The sequence below is a fragment of the Vulpes vulpes genome, chromosome 2 (genome assembly GCF_048418805.1).
Source record: "Vulpes vulpes isolate BD-2025 chromosome 2, VulVul3, whole genome shotgun sequence".
NCBI lineage: Eukaryota > Metazoa > Chordata > Mammalia > Carnivora > Canidae > Vulpes > Vulpes vulpes.
The window spans coordinates 139,225,754-139,248,311 of NC_132781.1; the positions used below are offsets into that span (position 1 = coordinate 139,225,754).

Here is a 22,558-nt window from a genome sequence, read left to right on the forward strand (position 1 = left end):
CCTGCTTCTCCCTCTGCCTGTGTCTCTGCCTCTCTCTCTATGTCTATCATGAATGAATAAATAAAATCTTTAATAAATAAATAAATAAATAAAAGCACTTGATTTTAAAAATAAACAAGTTCTTCAGGGGGCATGTGGGTGGTTCAGTCAGTGTCACCTCCGACTCTTGGTTTCAGCTCAGATCATGATCTCATGGGTTGTGTGACTTGAGCCCCCAGTTGGGCTCGGGCAGGAGTCTGCTTGAGATTGTCCCCCTCTGCCCCTACCCCTACACTTGCATGTACACACACCAAATAAATAAATAATTTTTTTAAAAAATAAAAATAACGGATTTGCTATTTTAAACATTAAAAACAACCAACCTTTCAGCGAGTGCCATTTCTTCCCCACTATTAGGGATACTACCCAAAATACATGATTATTCAAACTTTTTAGCTCTATTCCTTTTGCTCACCCCATCTTTGTTAAAAGTATTGGTTTACAGAGTATCAAGCAGTAAAACAAAAGGAACAACAACAACAAAAAAAAGACAGGTAAAAGTAAACAAAATAAAAACAGTTAAGTATACATGCCATTTTAAGATTTCATGGAAATGAGCAGGCATCCTTAAGGTGACAAATTAATACAATTTAGTACACAAAATTAAAAAAAAAAACCTAGAGACTATGGGAACATATCAGTAACAGGAAAAATAATGAGTATTTACTTAAATAAGACACTTATTTAAGTCTCAATACAAACATAGGGTTTTCAGTTATGTTGAACTGGAATAAATACTATAAAGACTATGTAGGACTACGGCCATTAGATGGATAAAAATAGTTCTTGGGAAGACAGTAGAGTTAATTCAAACTAAGCCCAAGTAATAACACAATTAGTAACTATCTGTAGAATGTTGCCTTCTGGGGATCCCTGGGTGGCTCAGCGGTTTAGTGCCTGCCTTTGGCCCAGGGCGCGATCCTGGAGTCCCGGGATCAAGTCCTGTGTCGGGCTCCCAACGTGGAGCTGCTTCTCTCTCCTCCTGTGTCTCTGCCTCTCTCTCTCTCTCTCTCTCTCTCTCTCATGAATAAATAAATAAATCTTAAAAAAAAAAAAGAACGTTGCCTTCTTAGAACCTGTTTCCTTTCATTTCAAAGGTAAATCAACAATTAAAATGGCAGCTCACTGCCCCTTCACTCTAACATGAACACAGCACCCCAATTCCTTAAAACTAAATGAGTCCAAGTTTTTTCCTTAACAATGTGTATGTGCACATCCACACATACAAAGCAGTTTCTGATTAGATTAAAATAGCAATCAATTATGCCAGTGGCATGTTAGGTTAAATGAGACTAGAGTGCTTTATTAGACCATTTCCTGGTGCCACTAATGCGGCCAAATACTTCCTAGAAATCGATGAGTAGGTTTCAGTAAATAGTACTCTAAGTTTTTCCCAGCTCTTTGCCAACCAATACAAGCAAGCTGTAAAAAAGAAATGTGGAAGACGAAGAGTAAAATTATTTGAGATCCAGCAAAGAAAGCAAGACAAACTTAAAACTAATGTCTCTGTGCCTTGGATTAAGCCCAAGGAAGAAGAAAAATCTGTTCTCATAATTATAATAATCTAAGAAGTGCAGGTTGGAACTGCTTTCCTAAATTCAGCCTCTCAGAGCACTCTAAAAGTAATCTATGTTCCCCACTATACCTCCAAAGCTGAATCACCCATTCTCCTAATATCTCAGGAAGAGAATTAACAAAGAAATCTAGAACTCCTAATCAGCTGGTCAACAAAGGACCAGGGACTTCAGTCTGGTTTGCATACTCAAGGTTACCTGCAGCAGTACTGGCACCTGGTAGCCCTTACCTGGATGTCTGTGTCCTTAACAGGCTCAAGAGGCTCAAAGGTGGTAGCTGCACTCAGACTCTCCAATCGCTGGGAGATGTGGGATATGTCAAGTCCCCGAGAACCGAGAAGAACAGATCTATATGAGGATATAGGGCAAGGAGAAAAAAGCAGGATTAGGACATCTAATATGCTTCATAAAACACCACAGACTATTTTTTTTATTTTTAAACTTCAAAACTTTTTTTTTTCCAAAACTTCCCACATACTGCCCAGATACTTTTATATGTTTTTTTTTTTTTATCTCTCCATAAGATTTATTACACAGAATAACAGACACAAATTGTACCCGGTAATAAGAGTTCTGATCATTCTGAGTTAGAATGAAGAACTTGCTAGAATAAAATGATAATATATCAGTAAAATGATAGGCTAGACTACTCCCCACATTTTACAGTAAAAATCATAAAGTAGATGCTATTCTCAATCTCTGTTTTACAGACAGGGGAAATAAGGTACAAAGAAGTTAACTGACTTATCCAAAGTCACAGAGCCAGGAAATGACAGAGCCAGGTCATCAGGCTCCAGAGCACAAACTCTTAACCACCATATTGTATTCCCAGCTTCTGTAAAGACAGATACAGTGAACCACAACATTTGAGAAGCTTCAGTCCAAACTTTATTAGTTGAAGAAGCTAAAAGTCTAGGACCATCGATGATATGCAAAGGGCAGTCAGACCAAGTCCAAGGCCAATTTTCCATGGCTTCTCTTTAAAAGCCTAACATATCTAGCACCTTTTTAAGTTCCCTTTCTGCTGTCCAGTCCAGTAATACAGGAGCCTGTCACCTAATAAATGCTTTGCAGAGAGATGGGAATAATACAGCTAATAATAATAAAATCACAGTCTCACTAACATCTAGAACACTCCCTGGAAAAAATTTAGGGGAATTAGATGCTTTTGGATTATAATTTAGTATCCAAAAATCCCACTGACAAAATTTACATTCCCTCTGAGTAACTCAGAAGCTAGACCACTGGGCAACACAAGTAACCCTAACACCTATGGCTGTCACACCTAAGATGTCTACTCCTGAACTAACAGACTTATTGGAGAAGAGAAAGGACTTTGTGTTTATTTCTATTCTACTAAGTACTACAGAAATAGATGATGTGCACCCAGAGGGTTCCTCATTATGGATTTTTGTCTCTTTCATGTAGACAGGTCAACTACAATGCATGTCATCCCTGGGGCTTCTCCTTCAGGCTACCAGGTAAATAAGATAATCTGGCCTCTCTTTTAACAATCTTTAAAGCTAACTTTCTAATACGGTAGTTACATCAGAATCACCTAGGCAACTTTCCTTCCAACAATCCTGAATAGTGCTAGGTGAAGCTGAAGAAATGGGTATCAGTGTAACATATTCTTTCCTTTTTTTTTTTTCTTGCCTTTTTTAATAATAGCTTTACTGAGATATAATTCATATACCATACAATTCATCCATTTAAAGTGTACAATTCAGTAAGTTTTAGTATATTTACAGAGTTGTACAACCATCACCACAATCAACTCTATAACATTTTCATCAACCCACAAACAAATCCCTACCCACTAGCGGTCATTTCCCATGTCTTTTTCCAAACTCCTCTCATCCTCTGATAATCATTAATCTCTTTTGTTTCTATAAATTTGCCTATTCTGGACATTTCATATAAATTGATTCATACAATAGTGGGGTTATTTTTATTTTTTAAAAGGTTTTACTTATTCACAAGAGATAGGGAGAGACATAGGCAGGAGGAGGAGAAGCAGGCTCCAGGCAGGGAGCCACCCAGGCGTCCCAATACATGGGTATTTTTGTGACTACCCTTTTTCATTTAGCATAATGCTTGTCAAAATTCATCCATGTTGTAGTGTATATCGGTACTTCATTTCTTTTTATAATTGAACAATATTGGATTAAAGGGATACATCATAGTTTATCAGTGTATCTATTCATCAGGTGATAGACATTTGGGCTATTTCCACTTTGAGATCGAAAAATGCTGCCCTGAACATTCATGTACAAGTTTTTGGGTGAATATAAAGGTTTGTGTGTGTGTGTGTGTGTGTATTAGCAGATACTGATGGTCACTGCTTAGTCATTAATTCCTTAGAGGTTGCAAAATGGTGGTATTTTTTTTCCTAAGATTTATTTGAGAGAAAGAGTACGCATGGAGGGGTGGGGATGGGGGATCTCTAGCAGACTGCCCGCTGAGTATGGAACCCAATCTCAAAACCCAGAGATAACGACCTGAGCCAAAACCAAGAGTCAGATGCTTTTAACCGACTGAGCCACCCAGATGCCCCAGATATTCTATTTTTATTAGCCAGACTATTCCCTTTCAGAAAAACTCGTCATCCACTATGTGGTTACTCTGAATAATGAGATGGTTCTCCAGCATCCTCAAAGTGATGGATGAGTTTTGTTATCATTATGAATTCATGAATTTAAACATAGTCATAAACATATGAAATGAAACATATTAAATACTTATTGATGTGTTTCAATTCATTGCAGGAACTATCCTTAAGATACTCAAATCTTCTCCTTCAGCTAGTAGAAACCTTTTGAGGACAGTTTCTGAGTTCTTTTGACATGACTCAAGTAGACCTTCATAACTTCTCTATCTGGTATGACAAAATGTTTCATTTTCATCTTATACAGACTTGGGAGTCAGTCAACTCTCCAAAGAGTCCCCATTGTTTTATTAAGAGATGGATTTTACAAGTGGCTATCTGAGCTCTAGGCCTGCTCACTGCTACACTGTTTCTAGGCTTTTTAAGTAGAGCTAGAAATTAAGTTTTTACTTTTGTTTCAGTTTTAAGATAAATTACATGGTGAGTTTATACTAATACTTCCAATTCAAATTTAAAACACAAAGTTTTGGGTTAACCTCATAAATTTTTCTATCCGAATCTCCTTTTTCCCACACCAAAAGTCCTAGTCCTCAGCATAACCACCATAACTATTTATTTGCTCTATCCTACACTATACACACAAAAGTCTCAAAACAGCTGTAACAACACCTCCAACTGCTGACTGATGACAGATTAAGAATCACTTGGAACTGTTCCTCTCTGTGTGGTATGTCACCTACTAGATTAAGCATTTATTTTCCTTTTTAAAGAACTTTTTTGATATTAATTTTGTTTTATAATGATGTATTTGTACAATTCCAAAGTCAATTTTATTTTTTAAAACATTCCCATCTTTTTCACCTTATTTAAGGTTACTTAAACCTTTTGTTTACCTTCTGTATTAATCATGTCTTTTTAGGGAAGGAGGAAGACCTATTATAAATGAGCTCTTAGGAACAGTGCTAGGATGGGGAAAAGTCCAGAGTACCAGTGCAGAGTAGGGGTAGATTGGCACAGTTTATCAGGAAGGAGAAACCATAAAATTAAAAAAACAAAAACAAAAACAGAAACACCTGAAAAAATAAAACTCTAAAAGCAAGAATTTAGAATGGAAACTAGGGTAGCCCAGGTGGCTCAGAGGTTTAGTGCCGCCTTTGGCCCAGAGTGTGATCCTGGAGACCTGGGATCCAGTCCCATGTCAGGTTCCCAGCATGGAGCCTGCTTCTCCCTCTGCCTGTGTCTCTGTCTCTCTCTCCCCCAGCATGGAGCCTGCTTCTCCCTCTGCCTGTGTCTCTCTCTGTCTCTGTCTTTGTCTCTCTCTCTCTCTGTGCCTCTCATGAATAAATAAATAAAATCTTTAAAAAAAAATAGAATGGAAACTAATGGACAAAAGGTAGAACCTCGGGCACCTGGCTGATTCAGTCAGTTAAGCATCTGCCTTCGGCTCAGGTCATGATCCCAGGGTCCTGGGATGGAATCCGGCATCAGGCTCCCTGTTCAGCAAGGAGTCTGCTTCTCCCTCTCCTCTGCCCCTCCCCAACTCATGCATGCACACAGGTGCACACACATGCACATGCTCTCTCGCAAAAATAAATAAAATCTTTAAAAAATAAATTTTAAAAAAGGGGTAGAACCGCCTTGTGTACATACAGTACCTCATTTTATATATTTGTCCACAGACTCGTAAATATTTTGCATCAATTTAAAATATTAATTTTAAAACTCACAACTCTTAACACCCAAGACTTAGATTTCATGAACCTCTAAATCTGAATTCAAATGCACCTTGAAAATAATTATTAAAGCAATTGCATTGTGAGCAGTGACTGAACTATTTTATATTAACGAATTTAAAAATTTTAGTTGTAATTATGGTGCTGTGTTTTTATTTTTGGAGTCATTACTTAGAGATATATTTGATGTCTAAAATCTGTTTCTAAATCCGAGTGGGATTACAGATGAAACAAACTGGGTGATGAGCAATGGAGTTTCATTAAACTTTTGTCTCTTTTTCTGTATGTAAAACACTTTTAGTACTGAAATTATTTAAGGAAAAACAAGTCACATGAATCTACTTACTAGAAATAACTACAAAATTAACAGTACTTATAGGGAAGAGGAACCTACTATGTGAGAGTATGCAAAGCCAGACTGTGGGAAATTCTGTAAGGACAAATGAGTTCAGTCCTTCATTACAAAATAGCTCCAAGGGAAAAGACGAAGTGAGTACTTACTGAATAAAAGAAATTTTAAAAGATTTATCAAGGATTCACAATACACAGGGGATATTTGGATTTTGAGTCAAGCGAAATGATAAACATGTAAGATATCTGAACAGACTAAAAATTTGATATTAAAGTATATTTACTTATTTTAGTTTTTTTTATTTTTTTATTTATTTTTATTTTAATTATGATAGTCGCACAGAGAGAGAGAGAGAGAGAGAGGCAGAGACACAGGCAGAGGGAGAAGCAGGCTTCACGCACCGGGAGCCCGACGTGGGACTTGGTCCCGGGTTTCCAGTACCGCGCCCTGGGCCAAAGGCAGGCGCTAAACCGCTGCGCCACCCAGGGATCCCCTTTACTTATTTTATTTTTTTTTAATTTTTTTTATTTATTTATGATACTCAGAGAGAGAGAGAGAGAGGCAGAGACACAGGCAGAGGGAGAAGCAGGCTCCATGCACCGGGAGCCCGACGTGGGACTCGATCCCGGGTCTCCAGGATCGCGCCTTGGGTCAAAGGCAAGCGCCAAACCGCTGCGCCACCCAGGGATCCCCCCTTTACTTATTTTAGATACAGAACTATAGTTATGTTTAAAAGTAAAGGAATCTTTAAAAAGGGGGGGGGGGCAGCCCTGGTGGCGCAGGGGTTTAGCACCGCCTGCAGCCTGGGGTATGATCCTGGAGACCCAGATAGGGTCCCACAGCGGGCTCCCTGCATGGAGCCCGCTTCTCCCTCTGCCTGTGTCTCCGCCTCTCTCTCTCTCTCTCTATGAATAAATAAATAAAATCTTAAAAAAAAAAAAAAGTAAAGGAATTAGTTTCTAGAGATTCACTTGGCAGTATCTGTGGGTAAAATAGTGTACTAGCTGGGATTTGCTTAAAAATTATTAGGTGGGGGATATAAAACAAAAAGGAAAAACTGTCCCTGACTGGTAATTGAAATGAGTGCTCAGATTCAAATCTAGCCATCCCATGGAACGTGAGTTACAGGCACTAAAAACTCGTGATTTCAAGAGAAGTAAAACAATATTCTGAAGAAAAGTTAAGCCACAAAATTGGCTTGTTTTTGGAAAGAGTATCTCCACAGAACTGAGGTATCTTGACTGCTTCATAAGCATTTATCTCACTTCTTAAAAATCTCCTCAAGGGGATCCTGAGTGGCTCAGCGGTTTAGTGCCTGCCTTTGGCCCAGGGCGCAATCCTGGAGTCCCAGGATCGAGTCCCACGTCAGGCTCCTGGCATGAGGCCTGCTGCCTCTCTCTCTCTCTCTATGTCTATCATAAATAAATAATAAATCTTTAAAAAAAAAATTTAGAAAAAAAAATCTCCTCAAAATATATACTTGGTAATCTAAAAAAAAATCATGCCTTTTTATTTTCTGTATCTGATGCTTTGACAACTATAGCCTTGCTGACATTGGCCTTTCCGAATTAGCTCACCTTGCAAGGCGGCCTTTCCGAATTAGCTCACCTTGCAAGGCAGCCCTTCCAGTGAGCACAAATTTCAAATGCAAACTAATGAATCCAAAGCCCATACCCCAACTTGAATGGGCTACTTACCACCCCACAGCTAGGTAAAGACAACTAGAGACAGCTCCTATAACCCAGAGCCTGTTGAGGTTATTCAAACTAGGCAATCCTAAGTTTGTTGACCCAGCCCTGCCTTACTTTCCCATGGAAACCAGAATACAGGCTCCTGCCCACATTTTCCCCTTGCTCTCACAGCATCTTGACTGACCCCGTGCTGACCTATGACGTGCCCTGCCTCATTTCTAGACAACTGTAAACAGAAACTCCCTCCTTCATGACAGTCATTTTCTTGTCTGCATATCTTACCATACCTGATTCAAGCAAATCCCAGGTACTTTTAAAACACTTTTTTTTTTTCCAGTGGATATGTACATACATTTCCATCACCTGATTTTTTAAAACTGCTTTATTAAAAATAATTTAAAAATAAAACCACTTTATCGAGATACAATGTACATATCGTATCCATTTAACTGACTTAGTGGATTTTAGTATATTTAGAGCTGTGCAACCATCCACTACAACTGATTTTTAGAATTTTCTTCACCCCACAAAGAAACCCCCAACCCATCAGAAATCACTCTCCATGACCCTCAATCCACCCACCCGCCCACAAGAACATTAATCTACTTCCTATCTCTATCAATCTGCTTATTTAAGACATTGCACATAAATGGAGCTCTACAATATATCATCTTTTGTGACTGGCTTCTTTCACTTAGCATAACGTTTTCAAAGTTCATCCATGCTAGAGCCATGTATTAAACGCTCATTCTTTTTATTGCAAAGTAGTATTCCATTTTATGGATATACCACATTTTATTTATCAATTCATCAGCTGACAGACATTTGGGTTGTTTCCACTTTTTGACTATTATGAATAATGCTATGAACAGCCATGTATAAGTCTTTATATGGATAACTGTTTTCATCTCTCTTGGGTATACCCCTAGAGGTGAAATTGCTAAGTCATATGGTCATGCTGTTTAACTTTTGAGGAACCGCTCGCCTGTTTCCCAAAGTGGCTGCAATACTTTACATCCCACCAACAGGATATGAGTCTCCATTTTTTCCACCTCCTCAATACAGGGCTGAGGGTCTTTTGATTATGGCCATTCTAGTGTGTTAATGAAGTGATATGTCATGGAGGTTTGGGTTTGTGTTTCCCTGATGGCTGGTGATGCTGAATGTCTTGTCATTTGCTTGTTAACCATGTGTACATCATCTTTGGAGAAACAGCTATTCACATCTTTTGTTCATTTTTAAATCAAATCCCTTATCAGATAAATAATTTGCAAATATTTTCTCCCATTCTGTGGGCTATTTTCTCACTTTAATAGTGTCCTTAAATGTACAAAAGTTTTTTTAATTTTGATGAAGTTCAATTTGTCTATTTTTTATTCTGTCACTTGTGCTTTCAGTTTCATGTCTAACAAGGTTCTGCCTAACTTAAGGTCAGAAAGATTTATACCTGTTCTAAGAGTTTTAAAGTTTTGGCTCTTACATTCAAGTCTGTTACATTTAGAATTAAGGTGCACAACTTCATTCTTTTGCATATAGATATCCAGTTGCCCCAGTATCATTTGTTGAAAAAACACTAAATGCTCTTGGCATTTGCTGAAAATCAGCTGATGACAGACACATGGATTTATTTCTGGACTCATAATTCTACTCGATTATCTATTCTTATGCCAGTAGCACACAGTCTCGATTATGGTAGCTTTGTTTAAAGTTATGAAATTAGAAGTGTGAGCCTTCCAACTTTCTTCTGCCTTTTAAAGATTGTTTTGGCAACTCTAGGTGTCTTTTTATTTCCATATGGATTTTAAGATCAACTTGTCAATTTCTGCAAAAAAGCCAGCTGGAATTTTGATAAGGATTCCACTGAATCTGCAGATCAATATGGGCAGTATTAATATCTTAATAATAAAATTAAGTCTTCTGAATTGTGAACATTGACTGTCTTTTACTTGTTTTCTTAAATAAGAGAACTGTACGCTTTTTTTCCACCTCGTATGTTTTTACTTTACTACACAATATGTCCTGGAGTCATTCTACAGTAGTGTACGTTCTCATTCTCTAGCGTTACTGAGAAGTATTCCACTGCCAAGATGTACCACACCTATCCTACTAATCCCCTACTGATGGATGTTTTGAGTTGTTTTTAATTTTTGCTATTGCAAGTAATGCCACAATGGATATCGTTATGCACATCTCTTTCACTTTTGCCAGTGTGTCTTTGGAATAGATCCTTAGAAGGATTGCTGGGTAAAGGATAAATTCACTAGATATTGCCAAATTCTGTCCCACAGGTGCCTTATCTGCACCAGTGATATGTGAGAATGCACCCAGCACCCAGGCAATTTTAAGGTGTACCAGGGCTGAGAGCCTTGAAATAAAAAAACTAGCTATTATAGTAATCAGAAGAGTGAAGTCATCCGAGTGGGTGGTGCCTGCAGGAATTGTCCAGTGCATAGACAGATTTGATGGGGAAAAGTGGACATAGAACTGAGGGAAAACAACAGAGAATCCAGGGTAAGGGATGGCTTTACAAATAAAGTCTATATCAGAAACTTCCAGCTTTTTAAGAGTAGAGAAATCCAAAGGCTCCCTGATTTCTGCCTGCCCCAATTTCCATAAACCAGGCAGCTTCTCCTGAGCAAAAAGCCAGAAAGGCTGGAGTCAAACACTCTCCTCTCAGGAGAAGAGGAAGACAAAAGGTGTCCTCAGTACACATGGGGAGCAGAAACAAAGTCAGGAGGTCTGAGTTCAAGTCTCATCTGTCTCTTACTGCCTGAAAATTTTAAATGCATCAGTTTTCTAAGCTTAATTTTCTCCCTCTGGTTGTTTTCGTTTTTTCCCCTCTGTTAAATCTGGAGAAAAATCCCTGCCTCGCTCACCTCTCAAGGCTTGTGAAGACCAGTCAGGAGAACACCTTTGACAATTCTTTGGAAATTAAAAAGTGCCATAAAAATAGGAGAGTCTTAACTGAGCAACTTGGATTTGAATCTGGCACGGCCATTTGCTATCTGATGTTTCTCAATTATAAAACAGAGATAATAACACTTATTTCATAAGGTTATTTTAAGAAGATATTATATAATGCATATAAAGTGTTTGGCACAGTGCCTGACAAAGAGCAAGTGCTCAAAAGGTTGCTTAGTAGTATTGCTACAAGTAAAGTTATAATTTACTGTAAAACTTTGGGCAAATTAATGTTCGTATATGCTTTGCATGAATATGGAGAAAAGTGATCAATAACCCTGGTTACCTTGGGGGATAAAGTTAAGGAGAGTGATTGCTGGCTTTTTCTTTGTACAACTCTTAAGTTGTTTGGCTTCTGAACCTGACTGGAAAAATCCAATGGGGCATCTGTGATGGGAACAGAGGGGGGATGCAATTGAAAATGGGTACCCAGGGAGGGCTTCATGGCTACTGATGATACTCTATGTCTTCACTGTGCAATGTGCAATTCATTTTATTATTATTTACACCAGGAGTCAGCAAACTTACCCTGTAAAAAGCAGACAGTAAATATTTCAGGCTCTGCAGGCCATACGGTCTCTGTCATAACTATTCAACTCTGCTATTGTAGCACAAAAGCAGCACAGACAATACATAAATAAGTGTGGCCATGTTCCAATAAGACTTTAACAGGCAGCGGGCTGGATCTGGCTCATGGATCATAGGCTGACAACCCCTGATTTACACCTTTATATATGTTATGCATATCCCTCTTTATGTGTGAAGAAATTTAACAGTTTAAAAATATCAAACACACATGCAAAAAAGCCTTCAAATCTGTTCTCTAAAATGAAAAATCCAACAAAGTATATTTAAACAAATGAATTCAGCACAGAACAATTCAATCTTAAATCTACAATCTAATCTTAACTAAAATCTTAAGGACACATTTTCTTCCAAAATTTATTTCATGCAAGAAAATTTTTCCTACTCAGTTCTCTCCTCTGCCTTCACCCTGTACTAAAATATTCACATCACATTTTAATGTCTGCCTATCAAGGTGGAAAAATACAGTCATTAGTCCTTTGGTTTTTTTTAAGCACCTGCCCCACCCCATACCCATTCTTTCAATGTTCAACTTCCTCCTCCCTAAAATAATGAATTTAAGGTAGAAAGAGATGAAGAAGAATGGAAATTTACAAGAAAGAGAGCATGACTGATAATTGTTACCAAGAAAACAGTTTCCCTTTTTGCTCTTAATAGGCTGTAAAGCTGATGCAATTAAATTATAACTATAGCAACTCAGCTGGCATCACGGTCCTTTTGCTCCCGCAGCATCCTTGCACACAAGCGCAGAGCCCGCATGCTCAAGACTGAGGGTAACTGCAGACAATCCGCAGCAACAGTAAGGAGCCTGCAGGGAGGACAAATAAGCAGATATGGCCAAAGGCTGGCGGGGGTGTTGGGGAATGATGTACTGGAGCAACTAGCTGGATTAAAAAAAAAAAAAAAAAAAGTTTCTGCTGGGGTTCCCCTGATTTGCCTTTATCAATACCAATGAAACCAAAACTAACTGGTATTTTAAAAATAAAACTCTGGGAAGGCCTACAGAAGAATTCCTACAACATCTTTACTAATTCAGCAGAGCAGCCAGAGCACTGAGCTTTCAAGATCAGCTGGGAAAAGAATGTAGCCCTTATACTTACTCCTGTGACATTTATTACAAACCCAAAATAACATCCCCGTGGAAACATCAGCACTTAGGTCTTTCTCAAGTTCAAGGAATGAAGACTGAGCAGACGACTGACAATTTCCCACATCTCCCACACAGAATCTCAGTGATTTTCCAGACTCACTGAGGTCACGAGTACCAGCACCCCTCCATCCTCCCACAGCCCTTCCTTTGGGGCTAGAAGAGCATGTGCTCTCTGGAGTCAGCCTCCCGAGGTTGGAGTCCTGGTTCAACACTCACTGGCTGTGCAATCTGACAGTTACCCTGCCCACTCTGAGCCTTAGCTGCTCAACTGTAAGGGGACATAGTCCTAATATTCATTGTGAGGACTAAGCAAACTCTGAAGTCTAGCCAAGTTTCTGACACACAGTAAATCACATTTCTCATGGAAAGCAGCAACGGGTTTTTTTTTTTCTGTCTCCCCAAATTACAAGCTCCTTGAGGGCAGACACCATGTCTATATATCATGGTTGTAGCCCCAGACACAGCCCAGGACTGGGGTTCCCAACACATGACTGTGGAATCCACAGCCCACTGGATGTTGTGTGTCAGCAGATGCCACTGGCTGGACAGACAGACAGTACTTTTCTTCAGCTGCAGTCTCTTGGGGCTGCCCACTCTCCCATTCTATGGTCACCTGGCAGGCACTATGTGTCCAGGGCATTGTAGCAGCAGCTGTTGGGGTCACTAAGGATGACCAGATAGAACCACCCCTCGCTTGGCTTTTCACCACTGGCTGCTCGTCAATTTCTTCCACGTGCACTTAAAAAGAGTGCTCATTTCTGAATGTTCCCTGGCTTTGACGGTCATACTTATTTGGGTAACCACACTTACTAATATAGTTTTGGGAGCCATTTATGACCCAATGATCAGCAAACCCAATCAGGAACTACCGTAATGAGTTTCTATGTGATAAAGCTCTTCACTCTTTCCCATCCTGATCATCTCTGCCGGTGATATGAGCTCACAGCTTGGTCAGGCAGAAAGGCTGTAAAACCTGAGGGCAGGGAGACAGAACAAGGCTGCTGACCCGTTTACAAAACCTGAGTTCCCAAGAATTAGGCTGTGTCTGTTACTCACAGACTGTATCCTAATTCAAGGGAGGAAAGAATCGGATCCTGCCCCTGAGCCATGCAGTAGCAGCACTGCCTCCCCACCAATACTCACGCCTTGACATCTGCTGTCTCCTGGGACGTGCGTGTGAGGGTACGGGAACGCAGGCGCTCACCCGCCTGCTGGATCTCCTGTAGGTTCCGTTCCACATGGGGAAGCTCTGAGATGCCCTCAGTCTCAGCAGCAAGCTGTTCAGCTTGCTGAAGGAGCTCACCAAACCCCTCAGTATCCATTGGAGTTGCAAATCCTAGATGGGGGAGGAAAAGGAGAGACCTAAATCAAGGGGAGGACAGGCTTCAAATGCTGCCCGAGTCTGTTACAAACTAAACGGAACACAAGGACTTTTTGTAAACAGACAAAGAGACAGCTCATCAACAAGCAGGATTTGTTCCTGAACAGAGCCCAAGAACAGGCCTGACAGAGAAAATGAGTCAGACTGTGAAGAAATAGATAATTTCTGTGCATATTGACAACCCCAAGATTGATTCCTGCCACCAGACCAAATGCAAATATATTAAGCTACAGACCAGAATTCCTGCCTCCTTCCACACACACTCAAAGTTGACAAGGAAATGGAAATGACAGTGGCAATCTCTGGGAGATTAAAGAAACACCACCCTGCACCTCCTATTCCTCTACCTGTCTTAGAAAAATCCCACCATCCATATAGGTTGGGGGCAATTTATAAGGTCCTAATCTCATATGATTCTCAACAACTTTATGAGGCTCCAGAGTGGATAGGAGAAGCAACTCCAATCCACAGAGCTGTTAGGCATCCAGGGTACTCTGGTGGCATTGTGGCTGGATGGACAAAAGAACACAGGTCTCCTGACTAACCCCGTGTTATTCTCACATATTTGCTCCTTCGCCAACAAAAGACAGTCTTTTAAAATTCATGTTTCCATTCACACATTCTTTAGCTTTACAAGGTTACTGAGAGCAGATATCTATGTCTGCTGGTTACAGATGACATTCAGAATATTAGACTTAACTGTTACTATACCTACTACTTTTAGAAATGCCATTGCTGGGGCACCTGGGTGGCTAGGTGTCTGACTCTTGATTTTGGATCACATCATGATCACAGGGTCATGAGACTGAGGCCCTCATGTGGCCCTGGAGCCTGCTCTCTCCCTCTCCCGCTGCCCTTCCCTCATCCTTTCTCGAAAAAGAAAAAGAAAAAGAAAAAGAAAAAGAAAAAGAAAAAGAAAAAGAAAAAGAAAAAGAAAAAGAAAAAGAAAAAGAAAAAGAAAAAGAAAAAGAAGAAGAAGAAGAAGAGATAGAAAAAGAAAAAGAAAAAGAAAAAGAAAAAGAAAAAGAAAAAGAAAAAGAAAAAGAAATGCCATTGCTACTAATAATTATACTAATATAAATAGCAGCTGGCTTCTAGACCATAAATATTAACAAGACCACCTGTTTCTCCAACAGTTGACAGAGCAAAGTCATATGAACAGTATTGCCATTTAAAAGATATTACACATTTATGAATCTTACATATACTGTACCATCCTTGTATAAGATTCTTAACCAACAGAATGTTTTTAACTCTACCACTATTTAAAACAGAACATAAACATTATCACCATCAATTTTTTTTTTTAATTTACATTGTTAAAAGGTTAACAAAATTATTACTTATTGAAAAAATAAGGGCAACCCCGGTGGCTAAGCGGTTTAGCGCCGCCTACAGCCCAGGGCGTGATCCTGGAGACCCGGGATCGAGTCCCACATCAGGCTGCATGGAGCCTGCTTCTCCCTCTGCCTGTGTCTCTGCCTCTCTCTCTCTCTCCTCTCTGTGTATTCTCATGAATAAATAAATAAATAAAATCTTTAAAAAGAAAAAAGAAAATTCCTTAAATAGTAGCTCTTGTTAATCATACTTTTCTTCTTTGTTTTAAACCCATGCCTTCCCACTGCACCTTTGAAATACCACTGGTCTAATATGGTAGTTACGATGGTGATGCAATATGTATCTCAGCTACAAAGCACAAGTTAATGTTAAAAGGGCATGTCATCACCATAAATTCAGAGCAGGAGAATGAGGACTTTTTAAAATGGACATTAAAAGACATTAACTTAAAATAAATAAATAAATAAATAAATAAATAAATAAATAAATAAATAAATAAATAAATAAATAAAATTAACTTGAAAGGTAAAAGCACCAGGTTAAAACAAAAATAGTTCAGCTGGGGTAAACACAAAAACACTTTGGTATTCTTTAATCTTTAGAGACAAAAAGTCATATATACACTAACTTTTTTCCTAAAATTTCTAGATAATCATTGTTTTGACCCAGCAGAATGAGGCTGTAACTGGCCATTTCTACCTGTGGGAATATCAGGACGGCAGGACAAGGAATGAGTATTCTCTTGGACAGAAGAAGAAAGAAATGAGTATTTTTAAACAACACGGCTCCTGTCTGATACAGAAATGTTTTTCCTCAGAAACCAACAGGGCCAGTAACATTCTACTAACAGAAACATGGTCACTCACCAGAAAAAGGAAAGAAAAGTAATATACTACCTCTTCCCCCCACCCCTTTTAACTCTAAGATAAAAATAATGAACAGAGCTAAGGAGTAGGAAATACTTTCTTTCATAAGGAAAATTTTAGGCCTCCTTGAATAAAGGACTGAATAAAACAAACTTTTCTAAGTTTAAAAAAGAAGGAAAAAACAAAAAAGAAATACATCTAACATTTCATATCCATGCCAAATTCAGACAAAAGAAATGCTCAACTTCTCAAATGACCTGCCCCACAAAGACTTAGAGTAATTAATCTGAATATAAATAATAAATGCAAAATAAAAATCACGATTTACTTTAATAGGGTCCAATAAATAAGATTTTTTTAAAGTTAACAGAATTATTTGACTACAGTAAAATAAAAGCTGAATCTCTAAACACCATCTTAAAGTTAACATGCCCAAAACTGAACTCTATTGTCAACAAAACCCATTCCTCAGTCTTCTCAGTGTGGAGCCACCACTACTCAGCTGCTTGGGATAAAATCCTTGAAAGCCTTCACAACGAATCCAGGACCAACAGAGCCTTTCAAATCTACCCGCAAAACGCACCCAGAATCTACCCACTCAAGTCACTACCCTGGGCCTCCCTGCTTCAGCTCTTGCCTCCTACGTTCCACGTGATCCTTTCAAAGAACCCTTCCTCTGCCTAAACCTCTTGTACAGAGCAAAGCCCTACAGAAGCAGCCTCACCTCCTCTTACCTCCGGACTTGGACTCATTTCCAGCCCTGCCTCCTTTCCCTTTCCTGGGCTCCAGTCACCCTGGAGCCTCCATGTTAGCCCCCCAATGACTTAGGCACATTTCTGCTCTAGCGCCTTTGTACTCCTTGTTTCCTCTATCTGGAACACTCCTCTCCCAGATACGCTACTGACTGATTTCTCTGTTTCAGCTGAACTGTCATCTTGCCTTTGATTCTAACCTAGAACAAAATATTTAAGAGTGCAACCTGCAACCACACCCAGCACTCCCTCATCTCCCTTACTGTAAACCCATGCCAGAATGTAAGCTGCACAAGGACAGGGATTTTGTGTGTTTTATTCACTGATATATCCCAAGCTTCTAGAACAGCACCTGGCACATAGTAGGTGCTCATTTGTTGAATGAATAGGAATTTTATTCTTGCATTTGTGGAGAGTCTGTTCTTCCTGCACTCTCCTGCCAAATTAGCACCCACTGGCAAGCAAAGACCAGAGCAAAAACATTCCCTTCCGACTACCAACTGATACTTAACATTTCTGAGGCTGCACAGCATAAGGCAGTGACAGTATAAATGGCATGAATTCAGATCACACTTGGTCCAGACTAGTACTTTCCCTCTGAATATCCAGACAAAAACCAGTGGTATTTTAGAAGAAAAAAAAAAAAAAGGCCTAGTTTTCAGGTGAACAGAATTTCAAATCAAAAGAATAAATAAGTATATGTATAGAAAGAATTTCATTATAAAACTTCAGAGTACAAAATAAGTTTGTTCCATGTCTGTCTGAGATAAAGTTATATACTTAATACAATACTTGGGAAAAATTGGATCTGTCCTGCATTATAACTCACCCACTGGAAATTAATTTATAAAAAAATTACTGGGGGATCCCCGGGTGGCGCAGCGGTTTGGCGCCTGCCTTTGGCCCAGGGCGCGATCCTGGAGACCTGGGATCGAATCCCACATCGGGCTCCCGGTGCATGGAGCCTGCTTCTCCCTCTGCCTATGTCTCTGCCTCTCTCTTTCTCTCTCTGTGACTATCATAAATAAATAAAAATTTAAAAAAAAAAATTACTGAAGTTTCATGATGAGGTCATCATCCCATTTCATTAAAAATTTTAAATTTATGATTAATTTCATAAAAGGACAATTTTTACCCCCTCTACAAAATAAATATCAATTTAACCACAATTAAACCAACGAAGTTATCAGTTTTGACCCCAGATACTGAAAGTTCATCATGAAAATAACCTTACTAGCTTTGTCCAAGAGAGAACTGGGGTGGCAGCAAGGGGGTTTAAGTCCAAACTTTGTTGGAAAATCTGGCCAGGACACAAGACAGAGACTGGATGCCAGGTGTACCCTTGGTGAGCTATGGAGGAGGAAGCCAGGAAGAAACCACATGAAGGACCCACAGAAGTGGAATGTGGAACAGCCAATGCAACAAGATTGGGGCTGGATGGAAAGAGGACAGCACTAGGGCTCTGCCATCAATGACTGAGCCTGACGGTAAGAGGTAAGAGGCCTTTGGAAACACTGAGAGGTGCTTCAGAGAGCATCACAGGGTACCAAGGCCCTGGGCATCAAACCTCTCCCATGTCACTTAGCAGAAGTCCCACTGAGCCTCCACAGACCTCCTCAAACACCAGCAACCAAAAGCTTTAAAATGAAAGGTAAAGGTTATCACACTGCTGTTAGAAAACAAGACTGGCAACTGGGGGGAGGAAGGGGCAGACACTGTGACAGAAGGGAGAGTTCTGAGAAGCTGGTAATTTTCTGGGTTTTTGTTTTGTTTTGTTTGCGGGGGTTAGCTCAGTGCTGCTTAACAGTGTGTTCACTTTGAGAAAATTCACTGAGCGGGACTCATGATTTATGCACTTTTCTGTGTATCATACTTCAATAAAAAAGTTACTCCCAAAATGAAAAATAATAACCCATGGCTTTTCAGAAGCTCCAGTAGGACACCCCACAATGTTAGATATAAGGAATGCTTAGTGCAAAGTTCCTGTGATCCAGATCTCTTCACCGTACATAGAGGATGCTGAGAAAATTAACCAGAGAAAAAATTAAAGCCCACAGCTTTAGAGAGACAGCTTCTACCTATAGCTAAAATCAAAGGCTGAACAGACTTCCCATTTCCTCAAATTAGTCAGCACTCAGCTGTCATTCTGTGTCCAAAAACTGCCCCTTCTAGGCACACAGAGAGGGTGAAAAAAAAAAATGTCCAAATTGCATACAGGAGGAAATAAACAAGATAAAAAGGCAGAGCAAAAATACAAATAATTTCAGTTCACTTACTACTAATATGTGTCTTAATTATAAAAAATATGGTGATTTTCATTCTCAATATAACCATGTTAAATATTTAATCAAGCCAGAAAAGAGTAGTGTAGTATAATAAAAAATTTATCTGGTCTTTGTCCCAGTTCCTGACACAAAGCTCCTAAACTCCTTGGAATATCCTTGAAGTTGCAAGTCTTTTGTAACTTAAAAGGAGCCCCTTACAAGGAGCTCCCTTATTAGGAGCACATCTGAGCTTAAGTTAAGGAGGTAACTTGGAGTGGGATGGGAGCCTGGATAGCCTCGGGATGGGGCCAGTCACCAGAAAGACCAAATGATCAGAGGGTTAGAGCTCTCAGCCCCAGCCACCAACCTCTGGGAAGGAGAAAGGGGACTACAGATCAAGGTCTACAAAACTCTTCAACAACTAGATATGATGAGCTTCTAGGTTGGTGACCACATGCTGGAAAGTGGCACACTCCAGTTCCACAGGGACAGAAGCTCCTGTGCTCAGGGTCATTCCAGACCCCACGCTATGTATCTATCAGAATGCTCATCTGTATTCTTTATAATAAACTGGTAAACATAAGTAAATGTTTCTCTAAGCTCTGTGAGCCTCTCTAGCAAATTAATGGAAAAGAGGGTTGTGGGAACCTCCGATCTACAGCCAGGAGGTCAAAAGCACAGGTAACAACTTGGCCTTGCGACTGCCTTCTCAAAGGGGGTGGGGGTGGGGGTGTGTGCAGAGTCTTGTGGGACTGAACCCTTAGCCAGGGAGATCTGATGCTAATCTCCAGGTACACAGTGTCAGAAGTGAGTTAAACTGTAATAGCCAGCTGGTGTAGAGAGAATCTGAGAATTGCCTAATGTGTGGAAAACCCACACATTGGGTGTCAAAAGTGAAGCACTGTGGTGGTGAAGTAGAGTAATGTGAGAGTGAAGGAAACACACCAAGAGTATCTTTCCCTTGCAAATGGGTAATTAAATATTCAAACTGCTCAACACTTCTAGACCATTTTACATCAGTATTCTCAGAGTGGCCCCTTCAGGATTTTGCAGATGGTCTGATTCTTAGTTTCTTACAGCATTCATGCTTATTGTATTAAAATGTCTACACATCTGTTTTCTGGTATTAATTATTAGTTCATTAGTGTCTTTTCTTCTAAAGCACACCCACAAGTAGAACACATCTTCCCACTTTCCCAAGGCTTTGTGGGCTCCCGAGCTGGGGAACCACTAAGGGCTTTAAAGACCACTGGGTCATCTCAGAAATGCCTGTCACGCACTAGTTCCTTTGACATAAGCCCATGTGACTTCCAGGGTATACTTATAAAAATTATCACCTTCAGTGCCTCAAAGCTGACAGAAAACAAAGGACCGTATGAAAGAGCCTCACAGCCATCTTTCCTAAACCTGTCTACCAAACTCTTTTCCAGCTTCTAGTCTTTGAGTCTGGCATCCTAGGGCAAGGATCAGCAAGCTGGACAGCAAATTATTTTACGCTTTTTGGGGTGGTTCTCTGTTGCAACTGTACAATTGCGCTTGAAACTGGATAATATGTAAACAAATGAACATGGCTGTGCTCCAATACAATTTTAATCATGGCCAAACATGAATTTCATATAACTTTCACTTGCTACAAAATATTCTTCTTTGGATTTTTTCACCAACAATTTAAAGATGTAAAAATCCTTGTTAGCTTCTCAGGCCTACTACAGGTTATATAGTTCATCAACTCCTAACTTTGCCTAGAATATCTGAGTTAAACTTGGTAAGTAAATCCTGGTTCAGCGCTTATTGGCTATGTGCCACTGGCAGAGCCACCTACAATAGACCTGAGCAGTGAAAAGATTGTTGTAAAGATTAACACAACAGGCCCATTGTCATTCCCCTTCCCTCTTTAAACTGTTTATTTAGAGACTACATTTGGGGGAAGACATCTGTTTTGTAAATGATGAAATCTATCCAGAAAATATTCTTTTGACCTAATTCACAAAATGCTAGAAGAACTCTCTGCCCTTTTCAAATACAGTGAAACATATCAAACCCATGTGCATTTTTCCTTTTCCTTATCAATACAGTTATCCAAGGAATACAAAGAGGTAGCAAAGAGACAAAAGATAAAGCAAGGACATCTAGCTGCCTTTCCTTCAGTGATGAAGGAATCTCTCTCAGTTCACTAACTTCACCGGGGAATTGACACCAACCATTTTCCCTGCAGAATTTCAATACACTCAAGCAATACTTATAAGTAGTCATTATGAAATTCTAATCTTACCACACACCTAAATATTATCTCTTCCAACTATAAAGACCCTGCAATCTAAAAAATGCACTTTTAGCACTGCTATGTTTTTATGGATGCTGGGGGGGGGGGGGGTATACACTTCAGAGGAAATAACTAGTGCTAGTTCTACCTTTTTTCTTCAAAATATATAACAATGTTATTCCTTTTACCAATTATTTTTGAAAGTTATGTGACAGTAAAACAAGTAACATCTACATATATATTTTTTTATTTTTATTTTTACACAGAATGGGTAAACAAGAGAAGACTGGACTTTGAATCTCCTGGTTTGAATCTACAATGTTCAATTACTAGCTAAAGTGGGTCAATTTACCCCTGGGATAAAATCCAAATCTCTCCTCTTAATTTCCTCATCTATAAAAAGGAGATGATAATCCCTATCTACTTCTAGGAGTTGATGATACACAGAAAGGATTTTATAAAAACTCTACTAATTTATATCATTGTAAACGTTCTTTAAGCTTTGATTCCAAAGTTGCCAATTTGGCAACATTTTGTCATTCAATTATAAACATCTCTGCTTTAAAAAATCTTCCAGTAAATATTGGATACTAAATTATAACTCATTTAAGCACAAATTCATATCATTCAGTAAGAACTTCTGGAAGACAGTTACAATTCTTTTTTTTTTTTTTTTTTTTTTACTTTTTATTTATTTATGATAGTCACAGAGAGAGAGAGAGGCAGAGACATAGGCAGAGGGAGAAGCAGGCTCCATGCACCGGGAGCCCAACGTGGGATTCGATCACGGGTTCCAGGATCGCGCCCTGAGCCAAAGGCAGGCGCCAAACCGCTGCGCCACCCAGGGATCCCGACAGTTACAATTCTTAAATGTATTTACCTACTATTAAATGTTGTGGGGGTTTTTGTTGTTGTTTTTAAGATTTTATTTATTTATTCATGAGAGACAGAGAGGGACGCCTGGGTGGCTCAGTGGCTGGGCGCCTGCCTTCGGCTCAGGG

At 39.4% G+C, this 22,558-nt stretch overlaps 1 protein-coding gene across 1 annotated transcript in view; it reads right to left on the reverse strand.

Annotated features, from left to right (window-relative positions):
- Nucleotides 1–22,558, reverse strand: part of NUP93 (nucleoporin 93) — a 109,798-nt gene that overhangs the window by 75,667 nt on the left and 11,573 nt on the right. The window contains exons 2-3 of the mRNA XM_026011784.2: nt 13,837–14,029; nt 1,844–1,961 (exon numbers count right to left, since the gene is read on the reverse strand). Coding sequence (XP_025867569.2) covers nt 1,844–1,961; nt 13,837–14,015 — 297 coding nt within the window. The 5' untranslated portion in view covers nt 14,016–14,029. The remainder of the gene's footprint in view (nt 1–1,843; nt 1,962–13,836; nt 14,030–22,558) is intronic.